Source organism: Panthera tigris, chromosome C2, assembly GCF_018350195.1.
Source record: "Panthera tigris isolate Pti1 chromosome C2, P.tigris_Pti1_mat1.1, whole genome shotgun sequence".
In the NCBI taxonomy this organism is placed as follows: Eukaryota; Metazoa; Chordata; class Mammalia; order Carnivora; family Felidae; genus Panthera; species Panthera tigris.
Genome location: NC_056668.1, coordinates 103,451,602 through 103,474,269, shown reverse-complemented (window position 1 = coordinate 103,474,269; position 22,668 = coordinate 103,451,602). Strand labels below are relative to the sequence as shown.

Sequence of the window (22,668 nt, the reverse complement as noted above, 5' to 3'; positions counted from 1 at the left end):
GTAAGATTATGGAAGATTACTTTATTTTCCCATTTTTCTGAAAGACTTCTATAATTACCATGCCATTACCATTTCAAGAGACAAAAATTACCTTGACTTAAAAAATTTTTTGATTTAGCCATCAATTCTAATCAGAGTGCACACACACGTCTTTTTTTAAGTTTCATTTAATTCCCTCAAGTATTTACTTAAGTGCCACTTACATGCCAGGCCCTGTAATGAGAATTAAGAAAAGAGTGGTATACAAAACAGACAAAGATTGTACTCTCACAGAGCTTCTAGTCTGATGGGAGAAATTAATAGTGAGTGAACCCACTAACAAATTATCATCAGTGTTCTCAAGAAAAACAACAAGGGGGGTTAAATTTCAATTAGCTCAGTGGGGGGTGGGGAGTTGGGAGGATGGCATTTCTAAGTAAATTACATTGAAGACTCAAAGAATGAGAAATAACCAAGCAGTGAAGGAAAGGGGATGCAGGTAGAGGGAGTGAAGAAAGCATTCAGATAGACCAGCATGTGTGAAGAGCCTAAAGAGGAGAGAGCTACTGAAGTGTTAGAGTTCAAAAACTTAAAAGAAGATGAGAGTATAATAACTAAGGGAGAAAATAAAGTGACAGAGGTAGGACAAATAGATAGTGACTGGATGTGGCAAGGCCTTGAAAGTCTCAGTAAAGGTTTGGAAGCTAAATGTGGTGGGAAGCTACTGAAGCAGAGGAGGGCATCATTTCATTTTTTAAAAGAACCACGCTGATTGTTTTATGAATTGGACAAGAGCAAAAGCAGAAATAAGGCAATCACTGTGGAGATGAGATTAATAATGAGGTAAATCATGTGCCCCAGATTTTTAACAGTGAGTAGAAAGTTAACAGAAAAGTAAGAATGGAGTGACATTAGCTAAATAATGTCATACTTACAACCCTAAGAGAAATTTCTCTTTCCAGGGATGCTGCTGCAGAAGCAAGCAAAGGCTGTTCTTTATCATGTGACATCCCCCCTTTCACATCACTGCTGACTGGGGTGGGGTGAAGGGAAAGCACTTGACTCAGGAAAAGCCAATCCATAAGCAGGCCAGTAAAAACAATCTGTTTCACCTTGGGCAGAGCTGTATTAGCTCAGATTCTCTCAGTAATTGAACACAAAACTACATAAAGACTAATAAGACCATTGATATCTGGGAAAAATAAAACTTAGCAACTGGGTTAGTGGCTGGCAGAGCAGCACAAAGAGTATCCATGAATTCCTACCACCAAGACACTCTTACCTGAGATATGTTGCATAATGTGAGAATTGGCTCCTTAATTTTCCTAACATCCCACCTTATTTGACCTGGTCCGAATAAAAGGTGTTCTCTGCATTCTTAAAAGCTTAATCAAAGCAAGTACCTATTAGGTGGATTTTAATTTTACAGAAATTGAGGTTAAAAAAATTTATTAAGCTTTCCTAATGGTGTACAGTTATTAAAATGTAACCCTAGGTCTTTCCACTCTAAAAATCCAGCATTTCCACAAACCTCAAAGGAAGAGTTACTGGACAGTAAACATTTAGGATGTCTTTTCTGTTCATGTTTGGGGCGAATTGGAGTTTAGGAAAGAAAGATAAGAGATCTACCACAACACTAGCTCAATTTATGTTAGGTTGAATATCCCCACAGGGTCAGTTTAGAGCAGGAATCTGAGAAATCTTGACTTGCTAGAATGTAAACTCCATGATAATTTAGCCAGTGTTATTCATTATTCTATCCTCACTGCTTACAACAGAACCTCAGACACAGGAACTGAATAAATATTTGCTGAACAAATAAATTCAACACAGAGAAGGGCAGATGGAGAAGTCGGTAAAAAGAGATAACAGGAGTTCACCTGTGACCCTTCGTTAGTGGAACGTTGTCACAGTCCCTATTTACTTCTAGTAAGCTTTTTTAAAAAGACATACAGCTTGAGATATAATTCACACACCATACAATTCACCTAAAGTGTACAATTCACTGGTTTTTTTAGCATAAAGTTGCACATAAACCACCATCTAATTACATCTAATTACTGTCTTCACCATAAAAAGCCCCATACCCATTAGCAGTCATTCTCCATATGCCCCTTGTCCCAGGCCTTGGGAACTATTAATGTATTTTCTGTCTCTATGTGTTTGCCTATCCTGGACATTTCATATAATTGAAATTATAGAGTATGGGATCCTTTATGACTGGCTTCTTTCAGGTAGCATAATACTTTCAAGGTTCATCATGGTATAACATGCAGTGGTACTTCATTCCTTTTTATGGCAGAATAGTATTCCATTGTATGTATAGACCGTATTTTGTTTAGCCATTCATCAGTTGATGGACATTTGGGTTGTCTCCGTTTCAGCCACAATGGATAATGCTACTAGGAACATTCATGTACAAGTTTTTGTGCAGACACTTGTTTTTAAATCTCTTGGGTGTTATAAGTAGAGGTGGAATTGCTAGGTCACATGTTAACTGTATAACTTTTTGAGGAACTGCCAAACTACATTCCAAGGTGGAATGCACCATTTTACATTCCAATCAGCCATGTATGAGGGGTGCCCTTTCTCCATATCCTCACCAACACTTTTTATTGTTTTTGTTTACTTACTTTAATTTTCATACTTACTAAAGAACCCCTTCTAGCAGGTTGAAATGGTATCTCATTATGGTTTTGATCTGCCATTTCCCTAATGAGTAATGATGTTGGTCTTTTTGTATTTGTTCATTGGTCCTAATTAAGCTTTTCCATCATTTGAGGAGAATACTGTTACTATTTTAAAGCAGGAGAACAAAAGGGAACTGGGAAAAATTATTCAAGACATCAAGAGAAAAAATGTGAACACTCAAAATTTTGGAGAAAACAGTTGATCAACAATGAGTTCAATTTTATAGATACGCCTGTAATACAACAAACATTCCCACATAATATTCAAAGGCAAAATAAGGAACCATTCTACATCTGTATTGAATGGTGCTTTATAATTTTGTCTTCAGTAAATTTTTTCTTCCTTTCTTACTTACTCTTAACAGACCCCTCATTCTTGTGACAAATCTGAGGGTTAAGTGAAATTACCAACATCCCTCCCCATCTACCACACACACACACACACACACACACACACACCTGGACACATGACATGTGACTTTTTGCTGGCCAATCATAGAACCATATTTCTCTACCCAAAGTAATTGAGGCATAAGCATGCAATCAAATCTTGATCAATCAGTCTTCCCTAGACTTTCACTAGAACTCTTACCACAATTAATGCCAGTTGTGGCCCTGGACTTACTGGGTTATGAAAGCTTATGTTTCAACTAATGTGAACTGGGTTTCTTTTCCTTAAAACATAACTACATAGTATAAAAATGAGCTCTCTCGACCTAAAGCTATCAGACTTAACTTTTCACACTAACAACATTATGAAGAAAGAGTTCAGGGTATCCTTAAAGCCACTATTTAGAGTAAAAAAAGACTGGGTTTCATATTTACTAAAGAACCAAGAATAATGTACCAATTACTTGAAAATATTAAGACTATATTTTGCTTGCTTTTCTGGACCAGCAACAGCTGAAAGTGAGTACAAAGGACCAAGGTAAAAAGGCAGGATGGGTGGCAAAGAGGATAAGGGTCATTCAGTACAACCAAGCAGACACTACTTGTAAAGCTATCAGGATATAATTACCATTAACTAAATAAATTTATGTAATACCTACTTTAAGGAATCACAAAGACATTCTATAAAAACTAAAAGAAGTACTTGGGGTGCCTGGGTGGCTCAGTCTGTTAAGCATCAGACTCTTGGTTTCTGCTCAGGTCATGATCTTACGGTTTGTGAGTTTGAGCCCCACACTGGGCCCTGTGCTGACAGCCCAGAGCCTGCTTGGGATTCTCTCTCCCTCCCTATCTCTGCCCCTCCCCGGAGGCTCGCTCTGTCTCTCTCAAAATAAATAAACTAAAAAAAAAAACAAAAAACAAAACAAAACAAAAAAACTAAAACAAGTATTATGAATAAATACTGAGCAACTAAACTTTTTTTTTCAATTGCATTTCTTTATTTTTGAGAGGCAGACAGAGACAGAGCACCAGCGGGGGAGGGGCAGAGAGAGGGAGACACAGAATCCAAAGCAGGCTCCAGGCTCTGAGCTGTCAGCACAGAGCGCAACGCAGAGCTCGAACCCACGGAACATGAGATCATGACCTGGGCCAAAGTCAGACACTCAACCAACTGAGCCACCCAGGCGCCCCAGAACTAAACTTTTCATAAAAGAATAGGACGGGGTGCCTGAGTGGCGCAGCTGGTTAAGCATCTGGCTCTTGCTTTCAGGTCAGGTCATGTTGTCACAGTTTGTGAGATTGACTCCCACAATGGGCTCCATGCTGACAACACGGAGCCTGCTTGGCATTCTCTCTCTCCCTCTCTCTGCTCCTCCCCTACTCACTAGCTCTCCCTCTCAAAAATAAATAAACATTAAAAAAAAATAGGAAACTGAGAATATGATTTGCTTTCCAATATTAAAAATATGTCTACCACCAAATTATAAAACACCATATTATCTTAGGATTCTGACTTTTGTTAATAAAAGTTTAATAAAATACAGGTTTCTCAAAACAAATTATTGAAATTGTAATTTATGTTAGGTTTCATGTACAGTAAATTTACGGTAAAAGTGACAGCCAATAAAATTTTGTTCTAATAGTAAATAAACAGTAATAGAAAAAGCCTAGATTTTAAATAGTCAAGCTACTTTTATATCACCAGCATGTCTATCACCTTAAGTCATTTTTCATCACAGGTATTAAACACTGTGAATTAGAACTATTTTCTGATTAAATTTACAATCTTGTGGAAAAACAGTTACAAACTACATAAAGTATTTACTAACCTACTTACAACACAGAATTAAAGAAATGAAGTCAGAAACTAGTAATTTTGCCACAATTTGGTTGAAGCACACAGGAGAAAGGCTTTCACTTGAGTGCTAATGAAGGGAAAAGGAAGTCTTCTCCAATTTACGTGATATGATTTGAGTTATGGTACACAGTGGTAAAAAAGGAACTGCAAACAAAATATTATTCTGACAGGGAACACAAGGGGTTATCTGGATAAAATGAACGATGAAGCAAGCTGGAAGAAATTTAAAAAAAGCCTCCATTCACTCTGCATATACTATATGCCAGGCACTATTAAGCATTTAAATGGTTTAGAGAGATTAAGTTAACTTCCATAACTATTAAATGGAAGAAACAGGGTTCATATCCTGGTGTGACTCTATAGTCCATGTTCTTTAACTGTGATACTACAAAGTCTTTTAAGAGCTTTATTAATTAAAAGTGACAGTCACCTCTTACAGAAGTAACGCTAATCAACAAAGACAACAGTACTCAAAAGTGTTATCAATAGGTCCCTGCGGGGACATTGGAAACCTTTTCAGAGGGTCCACAGATCAAAACTATGTTCATATTACTACTAATATTATCGTGCTAATATTTGCACTGCAGTGCAATGCAGCGGGTAAAACTGCTGGTGCTTGAGCATGAATTAAAGGCAATGTCACCAAGCTGTATAAGTACTCACTGTATTTCAGTTTAAAAAAAAAAAAAAAAAAAAAAAAAAGCCAGTTCACTTAATGTCCTTGATTAAACAGTAAAAAATTACCTTTATTAAAAACCAGACTTTCTAAAATTTTGTGATAAAATGGGGATTACACATAAACCTCTTCTGCAAAATACCCACTTCTGCCATACGAGGACTGTCTCAAGGAGAAAGTTTTTGTGAGCTTGATTTGCAAACTGAACTAGTCATTTTTTCATGGAACACCATTTTTACTTGAAAGAACGACTGACAGACAAATTATGGCTATTCAGACAGAGTCTGGCAGATGTTTTCACAAAAATGAGCAAAGTGAGCTTATATGGCTTCAAGGGAAACAACTACAGAGTTTCTTGCTAATGATAAAATTTAAGCTTTCAAATGAAAATAAGAATTTTGGAAAACCTGTATCCACCACTGTGACCTTCACAAATGCCCAATATTTAAGATTTTTCTGATAACCTATTTGGTGACACTGACAATAATTGTGAATTTTAATTATATAATAAAATGTGTCAGTATTTAGAAGATCTATATAATTCTGTGAACTAGTATTTTCCAAATGACCAATACATGCTGTTACAAAATCAGGCATGGGCAAAGGATACATTCCAGGTGCAAGACAGACCTATAAATTCTAACATAACAGAGTATGAAAGGTTCACTGATGTGGCTTCAGATTCCATATTGCAACTAACCCTTAAGAAACTATTTTGTAGAGTTATTGTATAGAATCAAAAACAAAAATTTCCATAATTATCTGAAAAGCCTAATTAAAACATCCTCCCTTTCCAACTGCCTGTGTGAGGTTAGATCCTCTTCATAAACTTCAACCAACATTAGCACAAAAGACTGAATTCAGAAACAGACATGAGAATCCAACTATCTTTTCTTGTCCCATACATAAGATACACTTCAAAAAAAGTTAAACATGGGCATTCTTTTCACCAAATTTTTGGGGTTTTGGGAAATAAGTTATTTTTCATTAGAAATTTATGTTTCTATAAAATAGTTTCATGATTTTTTAGGAGTTAATATTTTTTAAAATTCTTAGTTTTAATTTCTGAAATGATAAATGTTGATAGAAACCCACAAACAAAGCTCTTTGAGGTTCTTAATTTTTAACAGCATAAACACATCTTATGCTCCCAAAGCTTTTGAACTGAGGCCATTAGAAGCACATACAGTATATATCTGTCCTTATTTAACAGGTGCCAATACAGAGGTTGTTCTCACATTAACTGTAAAAAAACCAGGAGTCTCCCCTAGCCCTTTTACTAAATCTAAATAGCCTATAAATGTGTTCTCTAGAGTTTAAAGGTCACATTAGATGTACTATTTCCAAAACTCTCTTTGGGAGAAAAGGAAATACTTATTGAATATCTACTATACCCATTTGACTATGCTTTTACATATAGCCTTTTAATCAACTTTCAGACCTGTATGAAGGCTGAGAGAAGTTAAAGACAAGTAATATGGTATAGTATAAATAGTACACACTTTACTATGACATGTACCTGAACTAAAATCATTCCTTAAATGTGATGCTATTAAGTCACTTTACTGTAGAGATTTTTCTTCTATAAAATGAATAATTAATTCCTACTTATTAGACTGAGAGAAATGAGAATACAATTAAAAGCATATACAGTGTGTGCTCAAAAGTCAGTTCCCTTCAATCATACTTCTCTGTTCCAAAACTAAACCAGCAACTACCAAAATCATCATTCAAGGTTAGACTTGACCACAAGTTGTCATTTTATCACTATAGGCCTTAATTAAGTATATGAATGCTGCTCCAGAAAACACTTAAAAATATTCTGAGGACCCACAGTCACTAACAGGTATTAGACATCAATGCCTAAAAACTACCTACACATTTCTTCTAAAGTAATTTCATTCTTTTACAGCTAAATCACTCCTAAAATTCTTCCCAATCTTGTATATTCATTTGACTATGAAAAACAAAGACATTTTGATATCTCAAAGATGATTATCAATGAAGCAATTCTGAAATTGACTGTCTTATAAACCAGGAAAGCTGGCAGGAAGCACAAAAACAATTATTTAATTCCTAACTATACTTCCATCAGATGTTTCATATTGTCACATGCTTGGACTATTATATGAAAAATTAGACAGTAGTTATTTTAAGTATAGTAAATATGTTCCAAGATTTGTGATGAGAGAGGTCAGTCTCTAAAAGTTAACAAGACTTAATAGCTTAACAATGCTTTTCACTCTGTATAGTTACAAACTACCAAAGCCATTTAACAACAACAAAATAGCTGATCAATTTATTAAACTCTTGCCAACCAAACAACTATTTATTTCTAAAGTTCAAGCTGACTTCATACTTTATGTTGTGTGGACAATCACAAGTTTACAATCACATAACATTTTATTATTCTTTAATATTTAGGGTTTTTTTTTAATTGTGTTTTTATAAGATCTAATTATTTTCTAACAGAATTTATGCTCTATTAGGCCCTGGATACTCTCAGAACTTGTATAAAAATCATGCAGATTTATTTGAAAGTCTACAAAAGAGTCGACCCTCTACTTCTAAACTAGATGAGCTTAATTTGCTATATTTTGACATATACTTTATTTGAAATTTGGTCACTACACATTTCCTGTGTTGCATTCGGTGTACCCTTTCTATGGTTACTTTTCTTAAACTAATAATGATGATCCTTTGCCACACTGCAAGAAAGCATCTGAGTCTTGAATATTACCTGAGATTCCTATAAATTATTTTACATGGATACTGACATATGCTTTCTTTAATGCTTTTGTGTTTCAAGAAGTTAGCATGACCACATTTTGGAACACCCAGAATGGTAGGATGAAAGGTAAGAATCAGTGTCGTATTTAAATCTCTAAATCAGTTTCAACTTCTAAAACTTAGAAATTATGACTTAGAAGGGTCAATAATTCCCTGTGGCCAAACTGCCCTTCAATGAGCAATTACAGATCTCTACCTTAAAAACTTTCCCTGTTAATTATAAGTTCAATGTAACTTAAATTCTGTATGGACACAGAGGAAAAACAAAGAGCCAACTGCAAACTAGGGAATAAAAGAATCAATTACAATGAATCCTATTAAGTCACCCTAACCCCCTAGCAGAACAGCTACAAGAGATAAAATGCTCAGAGAACTGCTAGGCATCTTCCTAACATTAACCCATTAATTTTCACAACACTCATGAAGCAGATGTTAAGTACCTCTAGTTTTACAGATGAGAGACTCATAAACCTGACTCTCTCAAGGTCACACACAAATTTAGAGAATATGAGATTGCACTAAACTCTAAAACTTTGTACCCTATTAATTTCAAATCAAACAATGTTAGATCAAACTGAAAAGTGGTACAATTATCTCATTCTATATGCTATTCTATTTCTGTGCTGTCCAATAAGACAGCCAATAGCCTCATGTGGTTATTAAGCATCTGAAATGTAGCTAGTCCAAACTGAGATATGCTTTAAATGTAAAATACAAACCAGATTTTGAAGACTCTGGATGAAGAGAATATAAAATATCTCAATATTTTTTTTACATTGCTGATGTTATATTGGTATTCTGGATGTACTGGATTAAACAAAATGTATTGACTAGCACTGGTCTATACTTCTTCATTAAAAACCTCCCGGTGAAACAGATGGCATCATTAAGACCTAAACCAAAAAGCAGTATTTTCTTAGAAACCGTTGTAGCAAAACATAGTAACCAATTTGTAGGGGAAGATTATGGGCATAGTAATTGTTCTGAGGCACAGACATATATGTAATTAATAAATACACAAAACAGACCATTCTAGTGTTCTCCAAGGATAATAAAAGATGTTTCTGTCTCACTACAGGTGATGTGACTAAAGAAGTGAGGAGAAAGTATGATTTTCCATTAATGTCATTTCCTTAGGTGGAAAAGTGAAAATATCACTATTCCTTTTGTACACATATGGTTATTAAAGTTACCAAAGGATGCATTTAAGGCACTATAAACTTCTCAAAAATATTTGGTTAATTTGCATTTATTTAAAAATTTTTTTTATTTCAGAAAGAGCATGGGAGGGAGGGAGAGGGGAAAGGGGGAAAGAGAGAGAAAGAGAGAGAAAGAGAGAGAGAGAGTGAGAGAGAGAGTGAGAGAGAGAGAAGAGAGGGATTCTCAAGGAGGCTCCACACTCAGCAAGGAGCCCAATGTGGGGTTTGATCCCACGAGCCTGGGTCTGTGACTTGAGCCAAAAGCAAGAGTTGGATGCTCAACTAACCGAGCCATCCAGGTGCTCCTATTTATGGTTACTTTTAAAAATCACTCATAATATTGTTTGAATAGAGACAGCACAATCTGACTAAATAAGAGATTCATGATAAGAGGAAACATCAATTTACCAAAAAAAAAAAAAAAAAAAAAAAGTCACTTTAAACAGTTTGGCAATCCCAGAAAAGGTTACACATAAAGTCACCCTATGATCCAATTAATTCCACTCCTCAGTATATAACCAAAAAAAATGAAAACACAGTTCCACACAAAATGTGTAAGTAAATGTTCATAGCAGCCTTATGAATAATAGCTACAAAGTGGAAACAATGCAAATGGCCATCCACTGATGAATGGATAAACAAAATGTGATATATCCATAGTTTGGAATATTATTTAGCAATTATTCAGCCACTAAAAGGAAGGAAGCACTGTTACATTTTCGTTACATGTGTGAACTTTGAAAGCATTATGCTACCTAAAAGCAGCCACTCACAAAAGATCACATACTGTATAACTCCATTTACAGGAAATGTCCAAAATAGACAAATCTAGAGACACAGAGAGTAACTGGGAAATAGAGATTGCTCATGAGTTAGAATTTTTTTGTAGTGATAAAAATGTTCTAAGATTGATTGTGCTAATGGTTGCACAATTATGTGAAAACACCAAAAAACACTTTAAATAAGTGAATGGTGTGGTATATGAATTAATTCCAATGAAGTTGTTTAAAAAAAAAAATTGCCAGAAATGTAGAGGGGAAAGGATTAGAACCTGTCAAGCATCTAATTGCTATTTTTTTGGATTCTGTCACTAGCGGTATTTATACTTTTAAATTCTGTAATTTTTTTTCGTTCTAAATACTGATATTAGTAAAAAAATTTCCTTCACATCATTACACAACGAGGTAAACTTAATAAGAAAATCACAAACTGGACACTTAAAATGGTGATTACTATAGCATATGAATTACCTCAATAAAGATGTTAAAAATTTTCATTTAAAAAAAGGGATCACAGGATAATGTCTCACGTTAACCTTAAAACAGTCACAGAACGAAGAGCCACAGTCACAGCTCCTCAAACTATGAAAACCACTAAAAACAGCACCAACTACTTTAGAGACTGAATGGCTTTGTGAAAAGCCCAGAAAATAGTTACTATCTCAGTCAAGCAAATGCTCACAGTTCAGAAACTGGTGATGGGAATTTGAAGATCTCAGTACAAAAAAGGACAGAGGAACAACATAAAAAATACTTCACTTTCTTTTCAAAGCTAAATTCCTGATTCAGACGCAGGATTGAACTATTAAAAAAAAAAAAAAAAAACCCACCTCGATTTACCTAGACTCTTAAAACTAAAAGCGAAGTCTTCTATCGAAAATCTGTGTTGTGTGTGTATGATTTCACCCTCACACTTCAAGTAGCCTAACCACCTCAGGAGCAGCTGTATCGAAGATAATGAAGGGTGGGTTTTTTTTTTTTTTCCGCCCTTTTAAAATAATAAAACGTTATGGTGCCATTCCATAACCCACCCCATCCCCCCACTACCACCACCAGCAGGTGGAGGGAAAGGATACTGTAGACTAGAGGATGACAGCTTTGTATAACCCTGTGGACTTTATATATAAGAATGCAGCTGGTGGTCTCTCAGGAGGGGATAAAGAGATTTGTGAGCAAGCTGAAATAAGGGGTATTCTTTGCCTGGAAGAGGGCACACCGTGAGCCACATCTTGAATCAGCTATATCCAGAGTAAAACACAGGCCGCTGGAAGGCACTGTTAGCATCACCAGGATGGCCTCTCACGCCGGGGGTGTTTTTTTCAACGGAGAAGTTGACTCCTGTAGTTTGGATATTGGGGGGAGGCAGGGGTAAAGCGGGAGTCGGGAAGACCAGAAAAAATGCCTTTAAGTGGAGACGCGGACCCCGCAGGGGAAGTTCCGAGCCCCACTCGGTCGCCACACACTTGTCCCCCCACCTCCCACCGCCCTCCTTTTCGCGGCGCTAGACGTCGGGGCTCGGGGGACAGCCGGAATCTCCGCCGCTGCCGGGGCTGGGGCCGCAGCCCGGCCGAAGCGGCGCGGCACACGCACGCCTCCTCCGCACTCGCCGCGCCCGGCCTCCCTGCCGCGCGGCCCAGCCCCTCGCACCCGCGCCGGCTCCCCCCGGCAGGCCTAGGCCGCGCCGGCCGTACCCCAGCACCTCGCTCCCCGGCGGAGGTGGACCAGGCCCGACACAAACTTCCCGGCGCGTTCACAGAAGCGTCACGGACGGGCCGGCCCCCAGCGCCATTCCCCCGCGGCCCGGCGGCGGCACCCGCCCCTACTCCCCACACTGGGAGTCCCGGCGGAGATCCGCCCGAGGCCCAAAGCCCCCACCCCTCCGGCGCCCCCGAGTTTACCTCCAAGTCGCGGCCTTTGTTCTTGAAATTCTTGAGCCGTTGGTTGTCCAGTTTCTCGTTGTCCGCCATGGCCGGGCCGGTGACTCCTTCCCCCGCCCGGGCCCCGCGGGATCCGCCCCAACCACCACGCCGCACCGACACTCCCAGGAACCGGGCCGCCGCCTGAGCTGCAATGCTCGCCGGGCCGCCGCTTCCTTCCTCCTCTCACCTGCCTCCGCCTCGGCCTTCTCCTCCTCTCCCCGCCCGCCCCCCCCCCGCCCTAACCCCAGCGCGACGGCAGCTCCAGAGAAGACAACTGCGGGGCCGGGCGGCGGCAACGGCGGCGGAATGTGCTGCCGGCTGAGAGGGGGAGGCAGCCTCGATCTGAGGGCCCCGGAGTCGCGGCCACGCCCATCACCGCCAGCCCAGCTCGCCGATTGGTCAGCCAGGCTCCCGTGCGCTCGACCAATCAAAAAGGACGATGGAGAGCGGGGGCGGAAGAGAAAACGGAAAGGGGAAGAGAGCGGCGCCGGGAGGGAGGGCCGGAGGACTGGAAGGCTGGGAGGGGCGCGGCGGGGGCAGGGCGGGGAGGGACCACGTGCCTCCGGAGCAACCCGGAGGAAGCGAAAGAGAATTGGACGACTTGAAGGGAGGCGGGGAAGGGGAGGCCGGGGTAGGAGTTGGTTTGCTCTTGTCGGGGCTGCCCCAGACCTCTGTGTTCCAGGATTGCAGCAGAGTTAAGTACATACTTCTTTGTCGGGTGCGCCCTCTCTTCTAGGGCATTCCTTTCGCGCTCTATTGGCTTTACAGGAAGTGGGAGCTGCGCCTCGGCTCAGTTCGCCGGGACACGCCTTCCCGTCCTCCCAGCCCCCAGCCGGCCCCAAACCAAACTCCATTCCCAGGTTGGGGGGTTCCCGCTGTGTGAGGGCTGAGCCTCGGGGTTTGGACCGGCAGGGGTGACGTGCGTTCGGGAGTCGCAGCGGAAAGCGAGAAAGGCAGTGGGTGGAAAAGGGAAAGGATGCATTTGACAAATCTGATTCATCTCTTCAGACCAAGTCCCCGCAACAGGTAGGAACTTGGAAGCGCAGATGATCCGGTGATGGTACCGCCTCTTAGGTATTTCGTTTTAGAAAGTTAAAGAAGCTACTTGGCCACAAAGTACTAACTTCTGGAAGACGGGGATTGTGGCACCTGACATAATATAGTGTTGTAACTGTTGAGAAATGAAATGAATTCCCAAAGGAATACATTTCTATCAGAAATGTTATTACTATAGGCAGAAATAACACAAACTACAAAGGAACGTATTCAAATGCTTAAGAAAATGGGAGAAGGAAATGGTTTAAAAATACATTTACCAACGAATAGCGCCTCAAATGTGCAGGGAAACGAAGTAGGCAGCAGCAAGCAACTCAGGTCGGAAGGAAAGGGGGCGGTGTAGGAGTATTGGGCGCGTTTAAATTTGGCAAGGTATGGGGATTTCTTTCGAGAACTCTTACTCCTCGCCCGCCTCCTTCCCTCCTACTTCTTTACTAATGTACATATATATATATATATATATATATATATATATGTATATATGTATATATATGAGTAGAACAACGTACTGAGAGATAAAACCTTTAAAATGAGAATAATACTTGCAAAGTTCTCAGTACTTTGTATACTTTCAACCGCCTAGGCAAACAAGCTGTACCTGGAAATAATTCACTCTGAAGGTTAACTTGAATGTAAGTTCATTGCCGATCTTAAAATATAAATGAAATTCATTATAGATCCTTATTCACCAAAGAATAATTTAATTGAAGTAACATTGCACACTGGAGCACTGGTGTTTTCAAAATAAGTTTAGTTGAAAAGCTGGAATATATGTGTGTGTCACCATTACGGATTTTTGTCATGAGCAGGATTCTAGAAAACCTACTGCTGGTGAATTCCCACACTATGAATAGAAGTTATCTTGTCAATATGCATGTATAGATGAATATTTTGTACTTCTTGGAATAAATTCCATGATAGCTTTCAAGATAAAGTTTATGAAATCATCTATCATTCTGTCTTTATTTCTCGCAGCTACAACTGATTGTCTCCTGTAGTTAAACAACTTCGCAAAACTCTTTGCAGAATACTCCTAAGAGAAGGGTGTGACCACAGTTACCCACTGTAAAAGAGGCAGTACAAATAGGAAATAACCACAAAGTGATTTAGTTTCTTTTATTATTATTTAATGTCTTTCGAAGGTCTCTGGCATGTCTCCGAAGTCAAGGAACGAATGTGTTTTGTTCTCTGTCATGTATTCAGAAACTAGTAGTGCTTGGCACATAGTATGCCCTCAGTGACTTTGACAAATATAGGACTTGAATCTAAGTTTCTTTGAATGTATATTCCATAAATTAAAAAACAAGCTAACACTTCTTGATTAAGAAATGGATTGAGGGTCGTCTGGGTGGCTCTGTTGGTTAAGTGCTCAATTTGATCTCAGGTCATGATCTGGTTCTTTGAGCCCTGCATCAGGCTCTGCACTATCAGTATCTCTCTCTCTCTCTCTCTCTCTCTCTCTCTGCCCCTCCCCCACTCACTCTCTTTCAAAATAAAGAAACTTAAAAAAAAAAAAAAAAAAAGAATGTGGATTGAGAGGTGCCTGGGTGGCTAAGTTGGTTAAGCATCCCACTCTTGATTTTGCTTCAGGTCATGATCTCACAGTTTGTGAGATTGAGCCCTGTGTCAGGCTGAGAGCACCTAGCTGGCTTGGGATTCTCTCTCTCTCTCCATTCCCCACTGGCCCGTGCCCTCTCTCTCTTTTTCTCTCTCTCAAATAAATGAAATATTTTTTAAAAAAGAATGTGGATTGACTTGTTATTGCTTTTAATTTATACTGGGTCCCTCCTAAGAATTCTTAATTTGGTATCTGCTTCTTCCAGGGATAAAGCTTAGGGAGTAGATCAGACATAGGTTTCAGAGCAGACCCCCCAACATGTTTAAAAATAGTTGTGACACACTTTGGTAAGAGGAACAATTATCCTTAATTATAATGCTTAGGTAGTCTGTTTGATGGCCTAAATTTTTCATTTGAAATTATAACTACCTGTTCTGTACTTCCAGTCCTTCCTAAATAGAATATACACAATTTATCAGACGGGTAAAGAAGTTCTTCCAAGAGTTGGTAATAGCTCTTAAATGCAGATTGGCAACCTAATTGGCAAGATATGGTAGCTCTAACTGTAGTTAGGAGATTTCAGAAATTTAATTTGCTGAATTAAGGAAGTATATGCAGCCATTAATACAATTTCAACAGACTGTTTCACAAATGTTTTTGTGTATATGAAATATAGTCATAATCAAACTACAAAACTTATATATAATATATAACACCTGTTTTTAAATAGGATATTTAATGTCTGCTAACTTCATATCTTGACTTGTTACTACTTTAGTGTAAAAAAGTCTAAAATATTATAGAGCATGAATGTATCATGAAATTCTCCTTAGTCACTTTCAGAATAAAAAATCTTTGTTCTGCAGCAGAGATTTGTGAAAGGATTTGTGAAGCTTTACATAAGTTTTAGTTGATCAAATGTAATTTTAAAAAGAATTATAATTGATAATTCTTTCATTTAAGAAGTTTGGAGTATTCTCATGATACATATATTAAATTGAAGTTAGCAGAGTGTTTCTTTATAATATGGATCTTATGGTTTCTGTTTGGGGGATTATATACTGGGTTATGTACTGGGTACATACAATTATGTACTGGGTAGTATTTGCTGAAACAGGAAGCAATTATATATATCGCTAAATTTTTTTAATCAGGTTTTTTTTAGATTTGAGGGAGAGGGAGCGAGAGAGAAAGAGAGAGGGAGAGAGAGAAAGAATCTTAAGCAGGCTCCACGCTCAGCACAGAGTGCAACACAGGGCTCCATCCCACGACCCTGGGATCATGATCTGAGCCAAAATCAAGAGTCTCACACTCAACTGACTGAGCCACCCAGATGCCCCTGTTGCTAAATCTTAACTAAAATGTAATTTGTGTTTTTTATAGTTGGACTCGTTCCTTTTTTGAAAGACAAACACTGGACCTTTGGTAATATACCTTAATTTTCTTAGGAAAACATAGTTCATCAAGAATTGGGAGACTTCATTCATTCCTCTTTATTGCCAAGACTTTTCTGACTTCCAACTTAAGGAGCTTAGGAAAAAACAAGCAAATAAACAAAAAACTACCTCTTTACTTGGACTGAAGTTCCTGAATGGTAAGAGATGATGAATTAAAAAGCTAGCTGTTGGTGTTAATTTGATTGAGAGAAATGAACCATATAGTTTTTCTTTAACTTAGTTTTTAAGTTTATTTTTTACTAATTAATTGGAGGAAACATAATTAATATGTGTATAAGTCATTGATGACTAGTGGATATCTATTTGTATTGCTACTAAGCAAACATGGTTAGATTACCTAAAGCTTTTTTTTACTTGCTTTTTTATTTGGGCCTAAAATATGTTTTTAATTTTTAAAAAATAACTACTACAGCCATTTAAGAAGCCAAATAGGAAGATTGATCATGTGATATAGAAGTGTTTCTCAAACAGAGAGTTTTTGGAACTCCCCAAACTTAGTAAATGTTTGTTTAAAAAAAGTTTCTTGGTCTAACAATTTTAGGAACTTAGAGAGTGGGTGGCAGTGGGAACTTTAAGACATTAGTGTTAAGCAGAACACTATTTGGAAACTTGAAATCAGTGAGCCTAGAATGATCATTATCACTCAATTTAAAAATTTTGTGTTAATAGCATCAACTAAGTATAATAACTTACAAATTGGTAGTGTTTCAGAAGTTTGCTTGAAGATTAGTTCTTTGAAATATGTCCATAGAACATAGTCACAATTAGTGGGTAGGTGTCCAGGTTAGTCCACAAAGGCTTTTTTTTTTTTTTTTTAAGTTTATTTATTTATCTAGAGAGGCAGGGAAGGGCAGGAGGAGGAGGAGGAGGAGGAGGAGGAGGAGGAGGAGGAGGAGGAGGAGAGAATCCCAAGCAGGCTCTGCACTGTCAGCAGAGCCCAGTGCCCAGTGTGGGGCTCGATCTCATGACTGAGATCATGACCTGAGCTGAAATCAAGAGTCTGACACCCAACCGACTGGGCCACCCAGGCGCCCCCACAAAGGCCTATTTACTTAATCTATAAAGTACTTATGTGAACATCACAGAGCCTAATCACATTATGTGGCAATATTTCTATGAGGAAAATATTTGGATTTACAATTTTGATCCAGAAGAGCACATCTTTTTGTCTTTGCCTTTGTGCACAAGGAACTGTGTTAGGTAATGAAGTTACAGGGATTACAGTGTTCCTTACACTAGAATTCCATGCACCAGACATTCTCCAAGTTCATACCTTACCTGATATTATGGGAGCCTGGCCTAGCTCTCACCAGACTCCCCTGGCTTCCAGTAGCCCACATTGGTAAAGAGGAAGGTTAGGATTCTAGGGACTGATAAATAAGGAACTGGGGGTGGATGAGGTACCCAACCTCTTGCCCCAACACTTCTCACTTCAGGTAAACTCCCTACCCCTATTTTTTTTTTTCACTTTTTTATTTCTAAATAATTACAGATTCACAGGAGTTAAAAAAAATGTACAAGGAGGTCCTATATGCCCTTCACTCAGCCCCCCGTCTATTGGTAGCATCTTGTATAACTATTATACACTATCAAAACTAGGAGATCGATATTAATACAATACACAGAGCTTATTCAGAGAGGAGGGAAGACATTAGAATATAAAGAATGTATGAAAGTGTCAAGGGCTGCCCATGTACTGGAACCTCTTATAACACTATGCTTTATAAGAAAGAATGTTGTAATGACAGTAATAATTATATTGAATACTTAGCAAACTCTAGGCCTAGGTGTTTTATGTACATGTAATATTTTATTATTATCATTGTTTTTATTTGTATTTCTAGTCTTACAAACAGGTAATTATTGAGCAATTATGTGGCAGGTAGTCTTCTAAGCAATTGATACATATTAACTCATTAAACCCTCACAACAACCCTGTAAGGCAAGTATAGCATAACTCACTTTACAGATAAGAAAATTGAAGCACAGAGAGGATTAGTAATTTGTCCAAGATCACACTGTAAGGAGAAAAGCTGGCATTTAAACTGGGCCTGATGCCAGAGCCAGCATTCCTGATTACCATGTAGGCACATAAACTTCATAGTGTTCATAGTAACCTTTCAAGGTAGGCATTATTCTTTCCATTTTTAAAATAAGGAACCTGAAGTTCAGAGAGATTGAGCAACTCGCTCAAAACCCTACCCAGCTGACGAGTGCTGGAGCCGCAGTTTGATTCCAGGTCTGACTAGCTGTAAAACCCCCACTGTTTCTGGTTGACCATTACTGGACTGCATGATTGTGTCCTCCTAAAATTTATGTGTTGAATCCTCATCCCCAGTGTGATGATGTTTGGAGGCGGGGCCTTTGGGAAGTAATTAGGTCATGAGAATGGAACCCTCAATGGGATTAGTACTCTTAGAAAAGAGGCTCCTGAGAGATCCATCATCCCTTCTGCCAAGTGAGATTAGTGAGAAGGTGGGGTCTATGAAGAAATGTGTTCTCACCAGACACCAGATTGGCCACTGCCTTGATCTTGGACTTTCCAGCCTGCAGAACTGTGAGAAATAAATTTCTGGGGGCACCTGGCTGGCTCAGTTGGAAGAATATGTGACTCTTGATCCTCAGGGTTGTGAGTTCCAGCCCTGCTTTGGGTGTAGAGATTACTTAAATAGGAAGGAAAGAAGGAAGGGAGGGAGGAAGGGAGGAAAGAAGGAAAAAAAGAAAGAAGAAATTTCCGTTTTTTAGAAGCACTGCTCTATGGTATTTTGTTATAGCAGCCTGAACAGACAAAACCACCATGCTGCCTCCCTGGCCTATAATACAGCTCTCTCCTGGAGCTCTGTGATATTGTGGTTTATATTAAGAAATATATATTTGGTCCTCCTCCCTGGTTCCTGGCAAATAACTCCTAAAACCTTTGTAATTTCTTAAGTGATAAGAGTTATAGGGGCATCTCTCTTTCTCAGCTTCTGAAATAGCTCCAGAATGAAATGGATGTCTTTTGTTATTCATAACAAGCCCCTTTCAACCACATCTGAATTTATATTAATACAATGACTTTTGGAAAGTCCCTAAGGATACTGGGGGCTGGTTGCCAGGGGAACCAACTGTGTGATTAGCGGGTTGGAACTTCCAGTCCCACCCCACTCTGACCTCTGGTGAGGGGAGAGGAACTACTGGTTGACTCAGTGGCCAATGATTTAATCAAACATGCATTCTTAATGAAGCCTGCTTAAAAACCCAAAAAGGATGGATTTGGAGAGCTTCCAGGTTGGTAGACATGTGGAGGTGCTGAGTGGGTGTCAAGCCAGAGAGATCATGGAAGCTCTGTGCCCCTTTCCCCATACTTTGCCCTATGTATGCATCTCTTCCATCTGGCTGTTCCCAAGTTATATCCTCTTATAATAAACTGGTAGTCTAGTAGGTAAACTGTTTTCCTCAGGTCTATGAGCTGCTCTAGCAAATTCCCCAAATCCCAGGAGGGGGTTATATGAATCTCTGACATATAGCTGGTCGGTCAAATGTACAGGTGACAACTTGAACTTGTGATTGGTGTCTTAAGTTGCTTAGTGTCTGCAGTGCTTAGTCTTGTGGGGCTGAGCTCTTAACCTGTGGGATCTAAACTATTTCCAGGTAGTATAAGAACTGAGTTAAATTGTTCTCACTCAGCTGGTGTCACACAATTGTTTGGTATAGGAAAAAAACTACCACACATTGGTAATCAGAAATGAGAATAGGACTGTGAATAGACAGAAAACAGAACAGGATTTTTTTCCTAAACAGACTCTAAAGACATCTAGTTCTGAAATGCTTGAGGCCATGGTTCTCAAACTATAGAGTGCTTTAGAACCAGCAAGACGACTGAAAACCCAGATTGGTGGATTCCATCCCCAGTTTCTAACTCAGTAGGTCTAGGACAGCATGTGAAGATTTGAATTTTTAACAAGTGCACACTCAATGCTGATGGCACTCTTTCCTGGAACATAATTTGAGAACTACTAGATCCAGACTTATATCTCATGTATGAAGTGGTTTCAGTCTAAGGTAAGGACAGAATTAAAATAAGGATAAACAGCCTTCACAGTAATAGATGTGATGTGTTATACAATATTTCAAACTATTGCACATGTGAAATAATGGCTATATAGCTCTCACTAAAAAAATGTACAAAATAATTAATGTTTCAAGGACAGAAATTTACAGGCTAGTAATAGCCAATTCCATTTTACTTTTTAAAAATGTTTTCTTTATTTTAGAGAGAGACAGAGCATGAGCAGGGGAGGGACAGAGAGAGGGGGGAACAGAAGATCTAAAGTGGGGTCCATGCTGATAGCAAGAAGCCCCATGCAGAGCTTCAACCCACAAACTGAGATCATATCCCAAGCCAAAGTCAGATGCTCAACTGACTGAGCCACCCAGGTGCCTCCCATTTCACTTTGAAAAATATATATGTTTGTTTATTTTGAAAGAGAGAGAGAGAGCAGGGGAGGGGCAGAGAGAGAGGGAGACAGAGAATCCCAAGTGAGATTAGTGCTGATAGCTAGGAGCCTGATATGGGGCTCAATCTCATAAACTGTGAGATCATGACCTGAGCCAAGATTGAGAGTCAGTATCCCCATTTCACTTTTTATCTTATTTTATTTTTTTATTATTAAAAAAAAAATGTTGGAGAGAGAGAATGCGAGCAGGGGAGGGGCAGAGAGAGGGGGACAGAGGATCTAAAGTGGTCTCCTCGCTGACAGCAGTGAGCCCAATGTGGGGCTTGAACTCATGAACTTTGAGACCATGATCAGAGCCGAACAGACACTTAACTGACTGAGCCACCCAGAAGCCCCTCCATTTCACTTTTTAAATAGATTTATGTAATATTTTCCCAGGTCCCTTTGTGCCTCTAGTTTTTCTCTTGAGTTTTCTCAAATGCCATTTTCTTTTTTACAAATACCTATTTATGAGAGGGGGGTGGTAAGGGCAGAGAGAAGGAAAGGGAGAATCCCAAACACGTGGGGTTCAGTCCCATGAATGGTGAGATCATGACCTGAGCCAAAAATCAAGAGTCAGCTACTTAACCAACTGAGCCACCTGGGCACCTCTCAAATGCCATTTTCTTGATGGCATTCTTCAAAAAGACTGACTCCATTGAGCCTGTGACATCTAGTCTGAGTTCCTTGTTTTTAGCTTAAACCTTATATCCTCTGCCAGTGCCTTCCCTAGTTCCTTGAAGGCTCAGGCCTGTCTCAGTTCTTGAGTGAATTCCAAGAGGCAGAATGTGTCTCCTAACGGTTCTTCCTCTGCTCAATTCCAGCCCATTTGCCAGACATTCTGGTTTACGTCTACGAACCTCTGCCTCAGGGCCATGCCCTCACAGTTACAGTCAGGAGTGCGGTCTCCTGCCACATCCTGGTTGATCTCCTGGAACCATCTCTGGTACCAACAAAGAAGTTCAGTGTTCTCCATGTTTAGGCACCCTATTCAGAGTGGATTCTTTCAAAACAACAAAAAAAGAAAAACCTAATGGTGCTAATGTACAAGTAGTTTCTGAAGCTGAAAATATTGGTGTTTTTTTAAATTACTAAAAAAAATTTTTTTAGCAAGAGAGAGAGCATGTGCATGTGAGAATGGGGGAGAGGGGCAGAAGGAGAGAGAAAGAATCCCAAGCGGTTTCTGTGTTCAGCACAGAGTCCAATGCGGGACTCAATCCCATGACCCTGGGATCATGACCTGAGCCGAAATCAAGAGTCGGACACTCAACCAACTGAGTGACCAGGCGCCCCTGAAAATATTAAGTGTTTTTGATATTTTATTCTTTTCTCCTGGGTTCCATGTTCAAACAGTGGCAACTTGTATTGAATAAATATAATATCTTTATGGTGTCTCTCTCATTTGCCTCCTTTCCATTCTTTGCTCATCCTCTGTCTTGTTCAAGACTGGTAAGAATTGTTTTGTGTTCATGATGTCTCAGAGTTAGAAGAGAACACAAATATTATCTTGTCCAACCACCTATTTTGTGCTTGAATTCTCGTTTCAACAGTTTCATCGTATGCAACACATTCATCAATGGGGAACTCAATATTTCTTGAATCATAGCCCATTCAGTCTTCATAGGATATCATTACAAAGTTCTTTATGTCAAACACATGTGTATATAATATCACTTAAAAGAAAGTCATTGTAATATTTAAGGTAGAAGCAGTTAAGTATACAGAAAACAAAGGAAAAGTGCATTAAATAGAGCTATTTTTTGCATTTGTGAAAATGATAGATTTCTATCAACTGTAATAGCTTATACCTGTATTATGGGTCCTGTTTTGAATTTTGAG

The 22,668-nt window shown here is 39.1% G+C and overlaps 1 protein-coding gene and 1 long non-coding RNA gene across 3 annotated transcripts in view; one reads left to right on the top strand and one right to left on the bottom strand.

The window, feature by feature from the left end:
- The window catches only part of KPNA4 (karyopherin subunit alpha 4), a 68,126-nt gene extending 55,520 nt beyond the window's left edge, over window positions 1-12,606 (bottom strand). Inside the window, exons 1-2 of one of the 2 annotated variants that reach the window (XM_042998386.1) lie at window positions 12,260-12,330; window positions 11,578-11,699 (exon numbers count right to left, since the gene is read on the bottom strand). In XM_042998386.1, coding sequence (XP_042854320.1) covers window positions 11,578-11,589 — 12 coding nt within the window. In that variant the 5' untranslated portion in view covers window positions 11,590-11,699; window positions 12,260-12,330. Of the gene's footprint in view, window positions 1-11,577; window positions 11,700-12,259 lie in introns of both variants that reach the window. The other variant, XM_042998385.1, reaches the window with a different exon arrangement.
- Window positions 12,607-12,828: 222 nt separating this feature from the next.
- LOC102970251 lies at window positions 12,829-21,975 on the top strand. The gene is made up of 3 exons (XR_001510764.2): window positions 12,829-13,306; window positions 16,343-16,488; window positions 21,654-21,975. It is a non-coding gene; the product is annotated as an uncharacterized LOC102970251 (long non-coding RNA).
- The last annotated feature ends 693 nt before the right edge of the window (window positions 21,976-22,668 follow it).